The 19,752-nt window shown below is 36.2% G+C and overlaps 1 protein-coding gene across 2 annotated transcripts in view; it reads right to left on the bottom strand.

The window, feature by feature from the left end:
* LOC122057841 (probable glutamate carboxypeptidase AMP1) overlaps nucleotides 1-3,271 on the bottom strand; it is a 24,559-nt gene extending 21,288 nt beyond the window's left edge. For both annotated transcript variants that reach the window (XM_042620157.1, XM_042620158.1), the window contains exon 1: nucleotides 2,085-3,271. In XM_042620157.1, the coding sequence (XP_042476091.1) occupies nucleotides 2,085-3,026 (942 nt within the window). In that variant the 5' untranslated portion in view covers nucleotides 3,027-3,271. The remainder of the gene's footprint in view (nucleotides 1-2,084) is intronic.
* Nucleotides 3,272-19,752: the final 16,481 nt, after the last annotated feature.

Raw genomic sequence — 19,752 nt, 5'->3', positions numbered from 1 at the left:
TGCGCGAATACTGTTAAAATCGCCTGAATGAAAATAATTTTATGAATATCAAAACAAAATATTTTTTTACCGGACTTTTGGTTTTTAACAATGTTTTAACATGATAGAATTTATAAAATTTTCATAATTGAGAAAAACCCTAGCATTTAAAAGTTGAAAATCGTCCCTATAACCAAAATCCAATTTTTGTTCTTGGACTGGGGGGTTGACTTTTTTTCCTTTTGGAATTTGATTTTTAAACTATTTTTATTGGATTCAAATAGGGGGTATTTGCTTATTTATGAATAATATATTAAGTAAATGAAATAACAAATATTAAAAACATTTACTTGAATGATATTTGGCATAAATAAGTGCCGAAACACAAAGCGATATGCAGTGCAACAAGGCGGCTGTTGCCTAGGCCCCAGGCAAACCGCCTTGGCAACTATGGTCTAACTATAGCAATAATCTTTCATCTGAAGACGGTTGTATTGGAGCGCCTTCAATCAAAAGGCAATACTCTAATGTCTAACACCTTATCATCAAATTTTAAACAATAAAAAAAAAAAAAATAGTTACTAGGTATTTCTCCCTGTAATTCCTCCATCCATTCTTGCTGTCATTCGGTTCAGTCGGTTGGAGTTTCCTAACTTCCCTTGTACATAATAATCATCTTCTCCAAATCTTGAAGCAACGGCAAGATGGGATCTCCAATCGCTGGGAAGAAATGGGAATGAGAAATTTTCAAACCATCCTCAGAAGAGATTGTCAACATCAATCGAGAAATGATCAGGTATTTTTGAGAAATTACAGACTCTCTGGATAATTGACAGATCATTATATAAAAGATATGGTGACGAACAGACGAATCCTTGTTTATAGCTTCCACGATGTTCTTATCAATCACCATACCAAAGTAACCTGAACATATCAAAGACCATATTTTCCCCCATTCCTACACACATAGATTATGGGTACAGAAAACCAATCTGCCACACCCTTTTTTATGTTAATTTTAGGGAAGGGGGGGAGAAGGAATAAGAACTAATCTGTCCGATTCAATTGCATGGTCAATAGACTAGCCATATATCAGTTGCACCAAAAATATTAATAAAAGAAAAAGACTAGGATAGTGAAGAAGCCGTATCAAATCAAAGGATAGAACCCAGCATCTTAATGAAAGCTATATCTCAGATACAGGAGACATCAAGATTTTGACATTAAGAGCTTCCAAATATGGTATGAGACATGATGAGGGTCACCCCAAAATCGCCAGTCCACCAACAAGGTGTCCAGCTCATTGAGAGTTGCCATTGAAGCATCCTCATCTACAGAGAATAGTTATGGATTGTCCATTCAGAAATTCATCCTCTGATAAATGCTAGTAATGTTTAACACAAAATCTTACTAATTTTCTGGACAGGTATGCAACACGGAGAGTTTCCAATATGATTATTTTTCAATTTAATCAAAATGACTCCATTCAAAGTTCTGAATTATTAATACTTGAATCAACTTCAAGTTCTGAATAATGTAAACCAATCTAAAAGCTTGACACTTACATCCTTTTAAGCTTACTTTATTTACGCTTCAACAAAGTATTTTTTTGTGGATCGACAGGGGGAAAATGCATTTTTGGAGAGATACTATTTCACTAATCGGTTCATATGTATCTAAAATACATTATAACATACAGAATTTGCCCCAACTCAACAACGAAAAATATTGACTTCCCAATAAATGTAGAAAACGGAGAAATTACCAATAAATGCAAAGCATTGACTCACCGCTTCATTGAAGCCAACGCGGCCGAATCCGGGTTCACAGTTTTAGACGAATAGATTCAAGACTTAATGGGATAAGAAAATCAGCCTGCGACGCTGACCCCATGGCCAGCCCGGCAGAAGTTCCTCTGCAGTACAACGGAGATGGCCACAACATCCGCTCACACGGCCCCGCCATCCAGGGCGGGTGCTACTAACGTGCGCCAGAGTGACCGATGGGGAACATAGCGCAATTTAACATTTCTAAATGTAATTGCACTAACATACGCATTAGAAGAAGGTGGTGGGGCGGAGTGGAGAAGTAAAACAAATACCAACCTGGTAAGTGAAGTTGAGCAACGTCGGACCGGGACCAACCCGGCCGACCTTGGATCGCAGGGTATCCTTCCTCCACTCATTGGGAAACCACGGTCCCTCCAGCGACCTCAGAATCGTCTCGGCGTTCTCTACAGAGATGGGCATCGATGGAATCCTCGGAAACCTCTCCTTCACCTCTTTCTCCTCCAACCCAAGCTTCTCACCACCATGAACACTCGCCCAACTAGGTGTCAGAGGATCCCCTATCCCATCCATCACAGTCCCTCTCTCTACCCCACCAAACACGTCCCCTTCGGTATACAATAGCACTGCCACCGCACCTTTCTCCGCTGCCTTCTCCACCACTCTTCCCCTGGACATATCCCCACGCCTCGCAATCACAACGCACCCGGTAACGTTCACTCCCAGCGCCGCCACCGCAACATAATCCTTATCCCTGCCGTAGTTCACGAATACACCCTTCGCGAAGGCCGATCCGGACGGTGAGTACGCATGGTACGGCATCACAACGCGACCCACCTGACCCGGTTCCGTCAAATGGAGATCGTCCGACAAGCCCTCCCTGTAATGCACTGAGAGTGAGGCGTGAACAGGGTATGAGAGTAGTACTTCGAACTCTGCTGTGTGGGTCTGAAGACCCAAGTCCTTGAAATGGGTTTCAACGTACTGCTTCGTTTGAAGAGATGCTTGGGTGCCAGCGACGTGAGGATTGAAAGTGAGGTCGCGGAGGTAGGAGGAGAGGGTGTAGTTGCTAGAGGAATTGAGGAAAATCTGTTCAAACCGTGGATCATTTAGGGCATTTCTAATAGGTATCTTTGAGTGTGGATGGTTTAATGCGTAGAGCCCTAGAATGCACAGAAAGACGGCTATAACCATACTCCATGACCGAGAAGAAAGCATACTTGTGAAAATGGCGCTGGGTTTGTAACTGTTGAGAGACATTTGATTGAATCGTTTCTGCTCCTCCTCCGAAGTATATTATCTAGAGAAAAACAGAGAGAGGATAAGGAATCGAAAAGGAACTAGGGTTTTCGGTCAGACTGAGAGAGTGTGCGGCGACGAACGGAATTCCTCTTCCCGGTGAGTACTGAGGAGTGGACTGCTTCTACTGAGCTTCGAGAGAGTCGAGGTTTCTGACCTCGTGAAACTACAGGGTGAAGCTTTGCACTGCGTTTACGGGCATAATAGAAAAAGAAGATAGCTTAAAGGCTGTACATGCCATAAGACTTTGTGGGACCCAAAAGTCGGGCGGTTTCTGCAGGCTTTCATTTTCTAGAAAATGACTTCGATGGGTCCGCTATGCTTTGGCGATACACATTCGTGTGGCAGTAGCACAATTGCCAGTTTTCTAAAAAAAAAAAAATACACTACCAATGAACTTTCAAATTTTTTTCACTCAAGTTTCCAATTTTAATGTTTTTCTTCTTATAATATATATATATATATTTTTTTTTTTTTTATGAAACTAAACTAATTTTGTTCATCCTTTATATTTACAACCAAAAGAAAAAATCTCTATTTTCTAGATTCTCTTGTAATTGATTTTTTAATTTAAAAAAATATATATTTTTTATAGATTCTCTCTCCTCTGTAGTTTTCTTAAATTCGTTTGATTTTTTTTAATGAAACTAAACTAATTTTGTCATCTATATTTACAATAAAAAAAAATCCCTATTTTCTAGATTCTCTCTTAATTACTTTCCTACTTTAAAATATATATATATATATATATATATTCTAGATTCTCTCTCCTCTATTGCTTTTCTAAATTCTTTTGATTCTTTTTTTTTTTATGAAAATAAACTAATTTCATCATTTATATTTAAAATTTTTTTAAAAATCCCTATTTTATTCTCTCTTGATTGCTTTCCTATTTTAAAGAAAATATATATTTTCTAGATTCTCTCTCCTCTATTGTTTTCCTAAATTCTTTTGATTTTTTTTTTTATGAAAATAAACTAATTTCGTTCATCATCTAAATTTACAACAGAAAAAGAAAACCCCTATTTTCTAGATTCTCTACCCTCTATAGTTTTCTTAAATTACGTTTGATTCTTTTTCTTTTTTTTAATGAAACTAAACTAATTTCGTCATCTATATTTATAGCAAAAAAATAAAATCCGTATTTTCTAGATTCTCTCTTGATTTCTTTCCTAATTTAAAGAAAACATAAATTTTCTAGGTTTTCTCTCCTCTATTGTTTTCCCAAATTCGTTTAATTATTTTTTTATTTTTTATTTTTAGTTTAAACTAAACTAATGTCATCATCTATATTTTAAAAAAAAAAAAATCCCTATTTTATAGAATCTCTCTCAATTGCTTTCTTAATTTAAGGAAAACATATATTTTCTAGATTCTCTCTCCTCGACTGTTTTCCTAAATTTCGATTGATTCCTGTTTTTATTTTTTTATTTTTTTATTTTTTATGAAAACTAAAATAATTTCATTCATAATCTATATTTACAACAAAAAAAAAATATCCCTATTTTCTAGATTCTCTTTCAATTTCTTTCCTAATTTAAAGAAAATATATATTTTCTAGATTCTCTCTTCTCTATTATTTTCCTAAATTCGTTTGATTATTATTATAATTATTATTATTATTATTATTATTATTATTATTGTATTTTTTAATTTTTTTTTTATGAAACTAAACTAATTTCGTTCATCATCTATATTTACAACAAAAAAAAAATCCTTATTTTTTAGATTCTCTCTTGATTGCTTTCCTAATTTAAAGAAAAGATTCTCTCTTGATTTCTTGTTGCAATGATCCTAAGCGGACATGGAGTTTTATAATGGTACAGAACAATCTTTCCCTCACAGTTTCTTAGAACTATTTCCTCTATTTTGTTGAGCTCTTAGTAGGTTTTATATGGTTCTCCAAATAATGATGATCTCATTATATACAGTATTTTTTTATCCACTTTTCTATTTTATGAAAGCACTCTCCAGTAGTATAGGTAACAGTGAACATAAGAAAATCCTTAGTTTGCTTCTCTTTCAGTTTCTCTGAAAATTTTCCTTTATTGTTCTTTCATAGGAGATATGACTTGAAGCATACAAATTGGAGTAGTGTACATGTTAGTATAGCCATCATTGAAGATTGTCTCATACAGATAAGTTGTTAATTCCTCACGGAAACAAAAAGAGGATGTTCTGATCGTGAAATTTCAGCTGAGAACAGCACTCTAACAACCAAACATAGTAAGTCCTTTAAAACCAGCTGTTGTTTTCATGCTATAATTATCACAATCGTTCTTATTTCATAATTGACTTGAGCATGTAATTTCTAGTCAAACAAGAAAATCCTTAATTTGCTTCTCTTTCAGGTTCTCTGAAATTTTTCCTCTGTTGTTGTTTTATAGGAAATATGACTTGAAAAGTACAAATTGGAGTAGTGTACATGTTAATATAGCCATCATTGAAGATTGTTTCATACAGATAAGTTGTTAATTCCTCACAGAAACAAAAAGAGGATGTTCTGATCGTGAAATTTCAGCTAAGAACAGCACTCTAACAACCAAACACAGTAAGTCTTTTTAAACCAGGTATTGTTTTCATGCTATAATTATCACAATCGTTCTTGTTTCATAATTGGCTTGAGCATGTAATTTCTAGTTGAACTATTAATAATATAGTTGAGTGTTAATTATGGTAGAAAACTCTTTCTTGAATAGTTGCTTAGTTGTTGTAATATCCAAGGACTTGACCAATTACAAGAGTTAATGTATGAGAATGAGTTTAGGATCTGACTTAATGTACTTATGTTGTGAATAAGGTAATAAGATTTAAATCACAGTAGAACTATTTTGAACTCTTTTTTGAGCTACAATAGTTACAATTGTTTCTCTTCAACAATGAATTATGGTTGCAATGGTTACCTTAATTCCCTTTTATTGCTTGCAACAGACTTTATTTTCTCTTATTAGCTTGGTACTACGGTGGCTTGACTATAGGAATATCTCTAAATCCCTTTCATTTTTCTTATCTTAATGAAGTTTGAGTAGTGAGTGTGTTTCTTCGTGTTTCTTCCTCAATAGATTCATGAATTTGCTTGATAATAATGCTTTCCCTTTTCCATAGATGATCTTCTCATATATAGATAGTTTGACATTAAGTTTCAAACTTCTACCCCTATGAGAATTTCAAAAATATTTTGCAAAAGGTAGGTATTTTGAGATTTGTGCTCATCTCTAATTAGCTATCTTTCTTGTTTCAATGGCAATTTAAGGAGAAGAATGTACGGAGATGTTGCTCAAGGTTTTCTTGTAAAGTAGCCTAACGACCTATTTGTGTTTTATTGTAGTAATTTTTCTTCTGCTTTCAATTTTATAAATTATTCTATATACTTTATACTAAATAACAAATTACAAAAGAAATGGTTTAATTTGGTTTTAATTTGTATTTTGAAAGAATGATGAAAAAAATCATTTTCCTTTATTTGGTTTTCATCTCGAAGCATTATTGTGCCATTCATAATGCCCTATAGACCTTTTTCAAGAACATTGCATCAAACAAACAATGCATACTAAATTAGAATGCACTCAAAAGTCACGATGACAGTTTTGATATCCATGTATACACATTCACATATTTGACTTATTTGTGATCCAAGAAAGTAATTTTGCTTTAACCAAAAAATGGGGAAAAAAGAGAAAAAAAAATGCATTGTTGATAGATGAATTGGGGATAAAATTTATTATATTATTTATTTTGAGCTGGGTACCTTTATTACTCTCTCTCTTCACAATTTTTCCCTCCCCAATTTCCTTTTCTATCTCAGACTCTTATCTCTCTATCAAATCCTCTCACCCTCAACATATGGCCACACGTGCAATGCACGTGTAATTATATATATATATATATATATACACACAAATGCACTAGGTGAACATATATCTTGAGGATGTAATATCTACCCCACGAAATGCTAAATAGCGTTTTTTACCAACATGTTTATTTCCAGAAAATGATAGTTAGAACAGACTACCCTAATAACTACCTTAACAATAGTTTTGCGCTTTCTTTAGCCAGTGCTCTCCTCATCACTTGAGTGTGTATGTGCACTTTCCCTTCTTGAACCCTATGCATTCTATGTGGATAAAAATCTAGGAATCGAGTAATATGCTTGATTTAGGTCTAAAATTGACTATCGATCTCAAGCTATTGGTCTATGTGGGATTTACAGCCCCTCCATTCTCAATTATGGTTTGAACAAATTCCTTTCAACCGTGGTTGAAGACACTGGAATCAGGTAGGGTTAATACAAATACAGTCTCCATCCAAATTGGCACATATCGGCTTGGATCGGAAAAAAATACCCTTAGTTGTAATTTAAAATCAATATTTGTGCATTATTATCCTTCATCTATATTGATCCAATGATATAATATAAACCAAGAATTAGGATCGAACAGAACCGATACCAATTCGATCTGACTGATTCAAGTTGATCCAATCCGATTCCTCAAACCATATCACCCTCTTATGTCGATATAACTTGATTTCCTTATGGGAAAAAGAACATGTGAGGCCCACTCTATTGTTTGTTTTACTAGGAAAAAAATGTTGAGACTTCGAAGGAGTGGGTCGCTAGTCATGGCTTCACCATGCGCCAGTTAGCTAACACATAAGGACAACAATTGATGTCCATATAAGGTAGTAGGAATCCGATCAAAGGGGAGTCGAATAGAGTATCACTCTTATCACATTGGGTGGATAGGTATGGATTAATAATTGAACTTGGGGATCACGATATAGAAATGTCCTTTCCTTCACTAGTACTGATGAATGAACTTACGCTGCACTCAACCGACAAAGATGACAAGGATCGAAGTTTCATGGCCAATGTAGCACCGGATTAGAATATCTTATCTTTCTTTTTTCCTTCAAAAAAGATATATCATATTTAAGGAAAATTATATGATTATGTATTTTTGGGTTTCTTTTTATTAAACTATCCAATCTATGTTTAAATTAATAAATTTATACAAAAATTAGGTTTGGGTTTATAAAACTATCCAAAACAGTATTCCTCCCTCAATTAAGGACCTTCTTTTGATAATTTTCCCCTACTTGGACCTCCTCCATCTTCTTCTTCTTCTTCTTTTTCTTATTCTTCTTGCCACCCCACCTGCTATGTGCAAAGTGTGGATCTGGTTCTCGTAGGAGAATGATTCTCGTACGGCCATTGCCATTTTTCTATATCCTTGAAGTAAGAAATTTTTATGGAAGAGGAAGAGACCATCGTGGAAAAAATTTGGTTGCTACTCAGGTTATGGCCAATTAGCTGCAACCCCATACTGGCAGCCAACTAAATGAAATATTCACTTCCCTTTAGGGTTCACAAATACCTTCCTATGTTATTGTATTTTCCAAAATGCCCTTTTTGATTCTATTTCTTTGGCTGCCACAAGGGTTGCAGCTACTTGGCTGCAACCCGGGCAACAGCTAAATTTCATCCGACCATCGCCATGGTCACAATGCAATACGGCATATGTCTCTTGAAGCCAACAAGTGGCATCGAGTGCCTGACCTGGTGGCGATAAGTCATTGTAGGGTCAACCTATTAGGGTTTTTTAGGTGGACTAGTTGGACCAGGTTAACTCGCTTGAGTCAACCCCGACCCAATGACCAGACCGGTTGACTAAGCCTTTAAAATGTTGGCCCAAATTTTTTACTCGTAAAATGACCTGATGAACCGATTGAACCGGATCAACCAAAACAAACCATTTCGACTGAACAAAATCAGCCAGTCTAACCAGATCAGGGCAGCCCGAGAGTGATTTCACAAGTCGAATTTGGAGGGTGCATAGAGGGAAACTTTTTATGTTGGGTTCAGTTTTCGATCCTCTACATTTGGCATGCAATATGACTACCTTTGGTGGGCATAGGGACTTGGTTTTGGGAAATTTTGTATATGTACGGACTTTGAAATACTTTGTTATACCCTTCTTATAAAAGGGAATCCAATTGGAACCCTAATGTTACATAGGTTGCATACTGACAGTAAAATGGAATAAGGTTTGGTTATAGAACCAAATTCTGTTTGCACATGTTTTCCATTAATGTGGTTTATTACTTTGCTTATGTATTATTGATGAACCAATCCCACAAATTCAGACCGCTATAATAGGGTTACAAACTATTATAGTGAGATTGGATGGAACCCACCAAAGTGGTAAAATCCAAGCTTACTATAATAGGTTTACAACTCAAGGTATTCTTCGTTTTATAGACACAGAAAAATGGTTGGCAAAAAAGTAGGTAATGCTCGCCCATAGGCGACATTATCAAGCATAATATAGGGAAACCTTAACCAAGAAGGTGTTATTCACCCAAAGGTGATGGTACTTTTCGAAAGTTAAAGAGGTCCTACAGTCATTGCAAATCTTTAGTTGACCCATACACTTTTAGACCCAAAGGTTAGGAATGTAATTGCCGATGACATTCTTGTTATGTTGATGGTTTGGCATTGTCGTATTGTTATTTTTATCTAAATATTACATGCTTGGATTATTTACATACTTTCATCGTATGTTGAATGGATTGCTTTTCCTATCATTGAACTATTAAACAAAATGTCTTCAAACTATGGTGTCTTAGATATTCCTAAGCTCACTGGTGAAAACTTCAAAAAGTGACTGAAGGATGTGGAGGTTTATATATGCTTCAAGGACCTAGATGTCTGTACTAGGAGGAAGAAATGGCTCCAAAAGCAATGTGTCTGATATTAAGAATCTTATACCAAACCTAGGAGGCGACGGACAAAGGGTATACTGTTCAAAGGAGTCAAATCTGAGGAGGTAGGAGTTAATCAAATAGAATCATATACTATTATGCTTGGAAACGATTTTCCAGATGAGCGTAATGATGTTTGCTGTATTAACATCTTTGATTCCTCAAGGCCTAAACCTCATTAAGTTTTAGGAACACAAATAGAAGCCCAACTAAGTGGGTGGAAAAATTTTGAAGAGCCCATTCCTTTCTGAAGGAAGGATCTGAGAAGAGATTCAACCGCTTTAACTATGGAGCAAGGGAGAACAAAAACTCTGAACCAATATAGATACATAGATTGGAGCACATATTTGGAAAGCTCAAGATTACCCACATAGGAAAGAAGTTTAACTATCCCTCCCTTTGATCATCCAATAGTACCAATGCCACGATAGGTTAATTCTGTCCGAAATGAGAATAATAGGTGATAATGATAATTTAAAACTCTCTTTAATATAGTTTAAATTTATGTCTATTCGACACAAACAAAAATAGAAGTATTTGGTATAATTTATGACTCCTATTTCTCATTAACATAAATAAATATACCAATAAACTCAAAAAGTGGTGAGAAGCTAGATACCACTAAGTTAATTCTTAAGAAATTCCATCCACCACCTATGTTGAAGTGATTCCTTCATAATATAAAGGCATGGTGCAGGTCCACGCGGACCACAGCATGATATAGGCCCAAATAATTTCTATCTGCCAAGTGGTAAGTCAAGTGGCTCTAAATTTTTAATAGATTAGGCTCCAAGATTTGTCTTATGTAACCATGTGTCAAAGAAATACAAAGAAAAATGGAGGAAAGAAAATTGAACTTTTAACAACTGAACAATTTTGGATAGCCAAAAGACGAGGAAAAATGTGTTATACAAGCGAATCGTTTTTCTTTTTCAAAAAGTATGTGGCTTCTTTGGTAGATTAAAAGAATTGGGTGAAGGTGGGGTTGGTCCCAAGATCTGACCACAACAATCCAAGGTTCTAATTACTAAAGGCAAGCAACACTTTCCAATGCAAGTGAACCATATAATTGAACTAAGGTCTTAAAGTTGACAATCGACCACTGCATCATGGTGTCTTGTCCCTATTCAACATTTAAGAGTCATCCATTATGCATGTCGTGTGGCAAAAATTGAAATGCATAGTTTTATCCCTCATTTGTATTATCATATATATTTTTGTCTTCCAATGGATAATGAGATCGAAGAGATTTTGTCACTTTGTGATATTTGTTGTTATTTACCAAAAAAATTTAGTGGAATAACATATTCCTTGTTATTTGATTATGTCCTCAATGGGAATTTTTATTCAAAAAAAAAAAAGGAAAACCATAGATTTAGGTATACGGATACTAATTTGGATTGGATTGGATCGGATCGAATTCATCTGTATTGCTCACTTTTGCTTTTGTTTTTTGAAAAAAACTTTTTTTTTTATTATATTTTACCTTCGAAACGATATGAGTAATCATTCTAAATTGATAACCGATATCGATAAGATAAACCAAGATAGCCGATTTGATACCGATACTTGAAACCATGCCAACAACAACAACAATAATAAATGCAGCCTTACCCTAACTTAATGGATCCGCTACAAGGTTCCATACAAAATAGTAAGAAAAAAAATCTATAAATAATAAATAAATAAATAAAAAAAGAAAAGAAGAGATGAAAAAAATGAGAGAAGTGGAAGGATTAAAAGAAGAAGAAAAAGATAAAGTGAGTGGTCTAATAGTAGTACCACTACCTTCTTAAAGGGGTTTTTTTGTAGATTTATTTTTTTTACAGGTAATTTGTATGTATTAAGAAAAGAAAAACATAATACAGAGAAAGAACCGTTACAACCTTCTTTGAACAAATCAAAAGAAAGGAGGAGAGGTCCCTAAATCAAGCGGGACTAGGGGTGTCAACTGATCGGGCCAAGTCGGTCTCCATCGGACCTAATCGAGCTTGACCACTTAAAAGCCTTGCACCGTGAACACCCGTTTAAGTAAATGGGCCTAGCTTTAGGAGATATGATACGGTTTATAATCGGCTTGGTCAGTATCGAACTTTAATCGAGTTTCCTTAAACATGTCTTAACCAGGCTTTAACTGAGCTACAGACCTATTTAAACCTAAATGGGCTCTAAACGTGCCTACCCTAAAATTCTATTCTTAAGTGAGTTGAGATTATGGTTGTTCTTTTTTAAAAGAAAAGAAGAGGTTATGAGGTATGACCATTACAACTTACAAAATAAAGCTTTATTAAATCAAATTCTACTACAAAGCAAAAGGTAAGAAAGCTTAATTAGTTTCTTACTAGTAGTGGTACAAAAGGAATTTTATATAGCATTAAAGGGGATCGGGCTGGGTCGGGCTACAACGAGTCGGTTCAAGCTGGGCATATAAACATGTCGATTTGATCGGATGCTCGACGGGCTAGCTACCTACACTGTGAATGCTTGTTTACTAAGCCCGACACATTTATTAATAGGGCCGGTCTAGGTCAGGCCATAAACGTGTCGGGCTCAATCGGGCCTATCGATATGGGCTTAGAATCGACACCCCTTAAGTAGGACAAACCCTGCAGCACAATTCAAAAAATATAGAAAGTAAGGCTTGTGCAATTGGGAAAAAGATGTTATGGAAGAGATAAGAAGCCCAATCGCGAGAGCGAAGATGGTATGGGATACTTTTCATGTGACGAATCTTCTGCAGAAAACTTCTCATGACTGTATGGGTCAGATTGATGAAGATAACAGGACCACTATCATCATTCGACTCTGACGCTTCCTTTGAAAAATTCAAATGAATACTTTCTATATAATCAAATCGATGAATCTATCATTCAACTCAATCAACTTGATCCATCAACTCCTCACTATGTATCAACTCTGCCTATTCCCCTGGAGAGATAACGATTGTGACTCTCTTCGAGGTATTCTCCACCATAAGGTTAGAAAAGGACATAAAAGTTGCTAATGGAGATATATAAGGAGTAGCAATAATTGAATTTGACACCTCATCACACCTATCCTCAGAAGCATAATTATGTGGGTCCCCTCTCAATTTCGTATCATTAGCAACATGATTATTTTCATTTGAAAAATTTCCATCCTTGTTTAAGTGAGTTGAAAAAAGAATCGGTTTGATTGACAATCAATAGATTTAATTGATTGAGAGTCAACCAATCCAATTCCAGCCCATCCTCCCCCAAATTTTCGATTGAAATCCTCTGCGGCCAAATAATCTGACGGATGCTGGTGTAGAAGTTCTCGGATTTCGACACATAGATGTCAACACGTGTACTATCGCGATCAGAGATAAAAAATCTCAGTTTTTCTGTGGTTGTAGCGAAGGCTGCTCAGCTCTTCATCCTCTCTCCTCTCTAACCTTTTTTTCTTCTTCTTTCTTATTGTTTTCGTTTCATTCTTTCCATCTGTTACAGGCCCAACAGGCTTACGTCGACAACAAACAGCTTGGGTGTTAGAATTACAACAACGATTATTCAGTTAATGGGTTCCTCTGGTCTTTCGAACTCCAGCATATCCTACCTCACCTTCCGATCATTTTATCCTCATGATACCCCCCATCGCCATCGCCAACCTCTTGCAAGCAGATCCGATGGAGATTGCCTCCATCAACAACGTAACAGAAGTCACCAAGATCCCCATCGACATCCTCGTCCTGATTCCTGTGAATTGTTCTTGTTCAGGTATGCTTTACCAGCATAACGCCTCCTACGAGATGTCTCTTAGTCTCTGCAACTACAGAAACGGTTAAAGAGGAAAGAGGATGAAGAGCTGAGCAGCCTTCCCTACAACTATGGAAAAACTGAGATTTTTTTCTCTCTCATCTCGATCATACACGTGTTGACATCCACACGTCAAAATCCAAGACCGTCTCCACCTGGTGGTTAGTTAATTCGTGTATAATACACCGAATTTTGCCGTATCCGAACATTTCAATAAAAAAATCATAATTTGTCTTATCAATCCAAAAATATCATATGCATATATGCATTGAAACGTGTATAATATGTTTTTATACTTATTAATATATTTAGTTTGAGATTTCAAAAAAAAAAAGTCAGAGCGACACTTTTCATTTCCTAACGTTCCTCAATTTTGAGAAAAATGTGAATGATATTAAGGGTATCAATTTCAAACCGAAACCAAACATCGAAATCAAAACCGAGCCAAATTTACTGGAATGAAACCGAATCGAACTTATTAGGTTCAAATTCGGTTTGAATATGTGAGTATGCTATTCGGTTCGACTCGATTTTGATTTAGAGTGTCAGAATCATCGGTTCGAACTGAAATCGAAACCAAATTGCTCTTATCATTCAAGAGTATTTTTTGCAAGTTTTTTTTTTTTTTTTTTTTTTTTTTTTGTGGCAAGTGTTTTTTATAATTTATCATTACATATTTACAAGCCAAGATAATTTTGGAGTTAGCAATGGTCATAAGGCCCATATCTTGAGCCCATTATGGCCTTTGGTCCATCACAGTCATGGTTCAAAAGTGGAACCATTTTCATAATCGAATTAAAACTACATATTAGAACCGAATTGGAACTGAAATTGAACCAAGTTGAATTGAATCAGTTTGAGTATCTAAATACGGAACCGAGTCGGTTCTTGGTTTGGTTATGGTCCACCTTATCATCAAATCGAAACGAATAACCGAAATCAAATCGATTGACACCCTTAAATGATACGTGTTTCCGTTTCTTATTTTATTAATTCCAACCCCTCTTTCCATATTGCCCCTCCATCTCTCCTTTATTACTTTATACCTTTATTTAACTTTATCTCAAGCTTGTCTTAAATCTACTAATCAAATACCTTATGTGTCCACCCTCTTATTCCTATCCATTAACCTATTAAGTCCACTTAATTATAATTTTGTCACCCAATTTAAAATCTTACCTTGATTATGAATATACCATAGGTTATTTCGATTGAATTATTAAATATCTGATTGGACCTATATGCGATCTGATTTCAAATTTATAATCTAAATCCTCATCAGTAGGGGTTGCTGTGGATTTTCTTATTTGATAAGATAATATCAATGATGATATTTTAATTTGTTAAATGATTATCCGCATATTATTATTATTATTTGGATAAATATATGCTATTATTTGCTATAATAGAAAGTGGTTGATGATAGACATGATTAAACTTAACTAATATTAGATTAAAAAAAAAAAATGGAGAATTGATCCCCAATTGAAAAGCTAGATTGGATTTAAGTGTTCGTGAGAACATGTGATATTAGAATTTTGTTATAAACAACTAGTTTTGCTTCATTCTTAATACCAAAATAAACCCGAATTTTTGCTTCTGGATTTTTACATAGCAACTGTATTAAACATCTACCGGATTATTGTCTTGTGTGTTTTATTGTGCTGAATTTCTGAAAAGTATTATTTCTATATGGCCCGTTTAATTGCCGTACGTATCGTTTCTATATTATTGTCGTTCACGAGCTTACTAACTATGCTTCATTAGCATCCGTCAAATTCTTTGGCCGCAGAGGATTTCCACACCAAATTTCTCTCCCCAAATTTATCAAATTAATATCTCCTCCTATAAATGTGGGCTCCACCTCCTCCTTCTCATTAGCAAAAAAGGAAGCACTCTATAGATTCCTTAAAAATCCGCCCTCTCTAAAATGGGAGCCGAATTACACCCCAAGTCCTCAATCCTTATAATTTCTCCCTCAATCTCTCCTTTGTCCAACATACAATCTAGCATAACCTCCTTTTTTGAATCAAGATGTATCTCTTCAGTCGAACCTTCCAATAATGTAAAAGCATCGACGATTGAATTTGATTGAGAAGAAAATCCTCCACCAAATCTGTTTATACCAAATTCAAATTTGAATAAGAAAACTTTCCAGATTTAGAATGCATAAATTCCACCTCCATCCTTCTTGAATCCCCTCCCTCACCTGTCAGACAATTATCAACACCGTCGGACACTTCTCTGGATATTGAGTCTTGGATAGCCCTCCACATTGAGCCTTGGAATGACCAAAAATCTTGTAAGAATCACATCTAGGGGGGATCTAACCATACTGATTTTGGTTAGTAAGAATTATTCCAACTTCACCTTTATTGGCCACAGAGGAAGGTAATTCATAAGCAACATTTACTATCACCTAGATTCTTGCAAAAGAAAGACGCTCTATGGATTTTGTTCTTTTATTAGTCGAAATTGGGAAGACAAATATACTTCTGGTAGCACTTAATGAGTTTGAAGATTAAAAGTCAAATGGAAGATTTGGAAAACGCACCCAAATAGGAGCATAACTTAAATCAATATTGTCAAGAATAGTCTCCTTACTTTATAGACGAAGAATTAAAGGTTTTCTTTGAATATACCATGGCCCTCATTCTAATACTTTCTCCCTATCCTCCATCTGGTTAAAACAAAAGGTAAATAAACCATACCCAAGCAGATTTATGTCAACATGTCCATAACTCTTCCACAACTTGAAAAGCATCTCCTTTGCATAATGAAAATGTGGTCGTTTGCTTAAGAAAAAATCCACCAAAGCATTTTTCCATCGATTAATCTTATCTCGAACTGCACTCATTGGACAGTTTGCAACGATCTTCCCATCTACCATAGTCGCCTAGATGTATTTAATATCCATCCGTTCCTTTTGTCTCTGTATAGCCAAAGTGAGAAACCTATGGCGTAGCAGCCATGGTGAACTTTATTTCTAAAAAGAGTTAATGAGCTTCTTCCAACTATTGCATCTATGGAGATAAGGATACTCTTTTAGAGGACTCACCTTTCTCTCTAGTGTGATAATTTCCTTTACTTTGCAGAGGTGGAATATCCTCAAACACGCTATGTCACACCTTGTTCCCATTGAACTAGACTAGTGATTAGGTTCCCTCCAAGTAATCCAAAACCATTAGGATCATCTGATACAGTAATCATAGCACAACAAGCTACACGTGTTTAATGGATTGTAATAACATAATACAACGGAAGTCTTGTCATCATTAATAACCTGAAATTCTCATATACTATTGATACTCAAATTGTTATACATAAAATATTTACATGTGAACTCATAGGCATGTTATTTACACAAGAAATAACAATTTAAATATCAAGAGCACAAAAGGGAAATATACCAACATAATAAAAAAGTATGGCAACCGAATCTATCATTGTTGCCTAGCAACACAACTCTCACACGAGCAACCTTCACCGTGTTCAAATCCTTCGAGGACCCACCAATCCCCCACTGGGTTTTCGTCGGTAGGACCTGGCACAGGTTCCTCTACTAAATATCCTGCAAAATTATCTAAAAATATATGTACACGAGGGGTGAGTTCACTAGCTCAGTAAATGAAAAGAAAAACACACACAAGTAATTGCAAGTCAAATGATCCTATATGCATGGGATTCATTTTATTCCTATTCACCTAAACAAACATACTAGGTCATAGGTAACATGTTACTCACAACCATAGTGCGCGTATGCCACAGGTCTGAGACGCGTTCTCCATCCCACGATAATCCCATAGGGTTGTCAGAGAAGGCCCACTGTGAGCACTCGAAAAAGTAAATCATGGTCGAACCACACGAGAAATGTAAATCATGGCAGAACCACAGTAAATTGTGGCCTAACCACAGTAGAAATTAAAAGCAGTATGATTAACCCTCTGAATATATCACTAAGGTTTTCAACTATCATAATGATTAGCCAAGTGCACTTCTAACCACCATGGCAGACCGTGATCGACGCTTCCCCCCAGTGATAACCCAACACGTAAACCCCTGTTGGGAAGGGTCGTAGCACGAGGGTTTATGAAATCCTAACCACATGCTCCTACATGAGATAGTACAACTGTATAGTTCTTTTGTGTCCCATTTCACGGTGAACCAATGCATTTGTTTCCAAGCTGACTACAACATCTATTCTAGAAATCCCACACATGTTCAGCAATTTGGCATCATAAACATCACATGATAAATTCATTCACAAGATGCAACATATAACAATGCATATGGAATTTAAGATATACAGGTTTAGTTCTATATGCAACACTTATTCATCAATTATATGCATGAGTATGGCAATCGAAATGTCAATATAGTCCATGAATGCAAAGGATGCCAAAAACATTCCAAAACTAAGAATCAAAGTCCTCTCCCCACTTACCTATTCTTGTGAAATAATCAGCACTCACGGCACAGGTAAGATCCAGAGTGAGAAGATGAGTTTTCTCGAAACCTAACGCAGATAAAGGGTTTAGAAATGCATCCAAATCTAGATTGAAATCGACGTAAGATATAAACATGACACTTATAATAGTGTGAGGAAGGTTATCGACGGGTTTGAGCTCAATCAGAGCTTATTTGAGCCACAGGTGGGTCATACAGGTGGGTAGGAGGACCCACCAGTGATTTTTTCCTAGACCGACGGGTCAAGAACCCATCGATCTTAGTCGTCGGTAGAACCAGAGGTGTTAGAATGACTGGTAGGTCACACCGGTTGACCCATCGGTTTTACCCGTCGGTAAAACCCGAGGGGATTGGTGTGATTGGTAGGTCACACCGGTGGGTTAAGCACCCGCTGATAGAACCCAAGGGTACAGGTGTGACTAGTAGGTCTCATTGGTGGGTCAGGCACCCGTCAGTTCTCTTGGACTTTGCTGTTTTTCCCCCTTCTTCCATTCCAACACTTGGAACCTCAATAGGGCGATTCTCACATCATTTCCCACACATTCTATGCTTCATTTACTTGATTGTATTATGGATCTAAGACAACAACAAGATTTGGGGAAAGAAATCATACCTTTACTTGTAAAACCCTAAATCTTGGAAAATCTTCTTCTCAACCTCAAATGTCACCTCAAAATCCTTTAACATTTGTTTCTCTTCTCAAATACATCAAGGAAATCACACAACGACTTCATTATCCTCTAGATTCAAACATATACAAAGAGGGCTTCATCAAATCTCGAGGTTCATAGTATTCCTTATCTAAAAAAGGACTCAAGTCACCGGTCACTATTCCGGTGACGGATAAGCAAGATGCGGCTTCGGAATCCAAGGGGAAAACTTCCTTCCTCTTCCTTCTTCCTTTTTCCTCCCTCTTCTTTATTCCTCTCACCCACTTTGGTAGAAACCATAAATGAGTGAGGGGGAGAGAGAGAGAGAGAGAGAGAGAGAGAGAGAGTTATAAAGGCTATTTATACCTTGGTTCATAAATATCTTGTAAGACCTGTTTGGTTTCGCCCATTTATAGACCAAAACACATTAAATCACGTTTTTGGGCAATTTAGCCGAAATCTTTGGGCATGCAAAGATCTTATTACGACGAGGAGGTCGAAATGCACGTGTTCATCCAAGCCAGGCATGCTAGGGTCTACAAAACTCCAATAGGTGGGTCACACTGGTGGGCCTCGCACCTACTGGTGACACCCACTAGTTGGCCAAACAAGCCAATCTTGCTATATTTTGGAGGAAAATGGAGTCTTAACATATATTTCACTCTCGTCACGTGTTGTGGGTCAAACATTCAAGTACAACAACATGCCTTTTCTATTCATACATGGCTTTGTGATATGTGCAAGGGCACGGCTTATGCGTGTGGATCATCTCAGGTATTGGCTTAATCTCATCCGACCACCCTACATTTGGTGTCACCCTTGCCATCATGTACCACAAGGCACCGGCATCAACCCGTTCCAGTTCAGACCCTGCAAGACCAAATCGAACAAATTGATCAATAAACCAGGTTCAAAGAACAGGGCTCTAAATGCTACCACTCACACCACCTTCTATCATAAAAGGCAAACAATCAAAGGTTATAATCTTCTTTTTTTTTTTGTAAGCAATCCAAGGTTCTGATCACTAAAGAC

This window comes from Macadamia integrifolia, chromosome 12, assembly GCF_013358625.1.
Source record: "Macadamia integrifolia cultivar HAES 741 chromosome 12, SCU_Mint_v3, whole genome shotgun sequence".
NCBI classification, from domain to species: Eukaryota; Viridiplantae; Streptophyta; class Magnoliopsida; order Proteales; family Proteaceae; genus Macadamia; species Macadamia integrifolia.
Note: the sequence above shows the minus strand (reverse complement) of the source record. Positions and strands in the feature narration are given on the sequence as shown.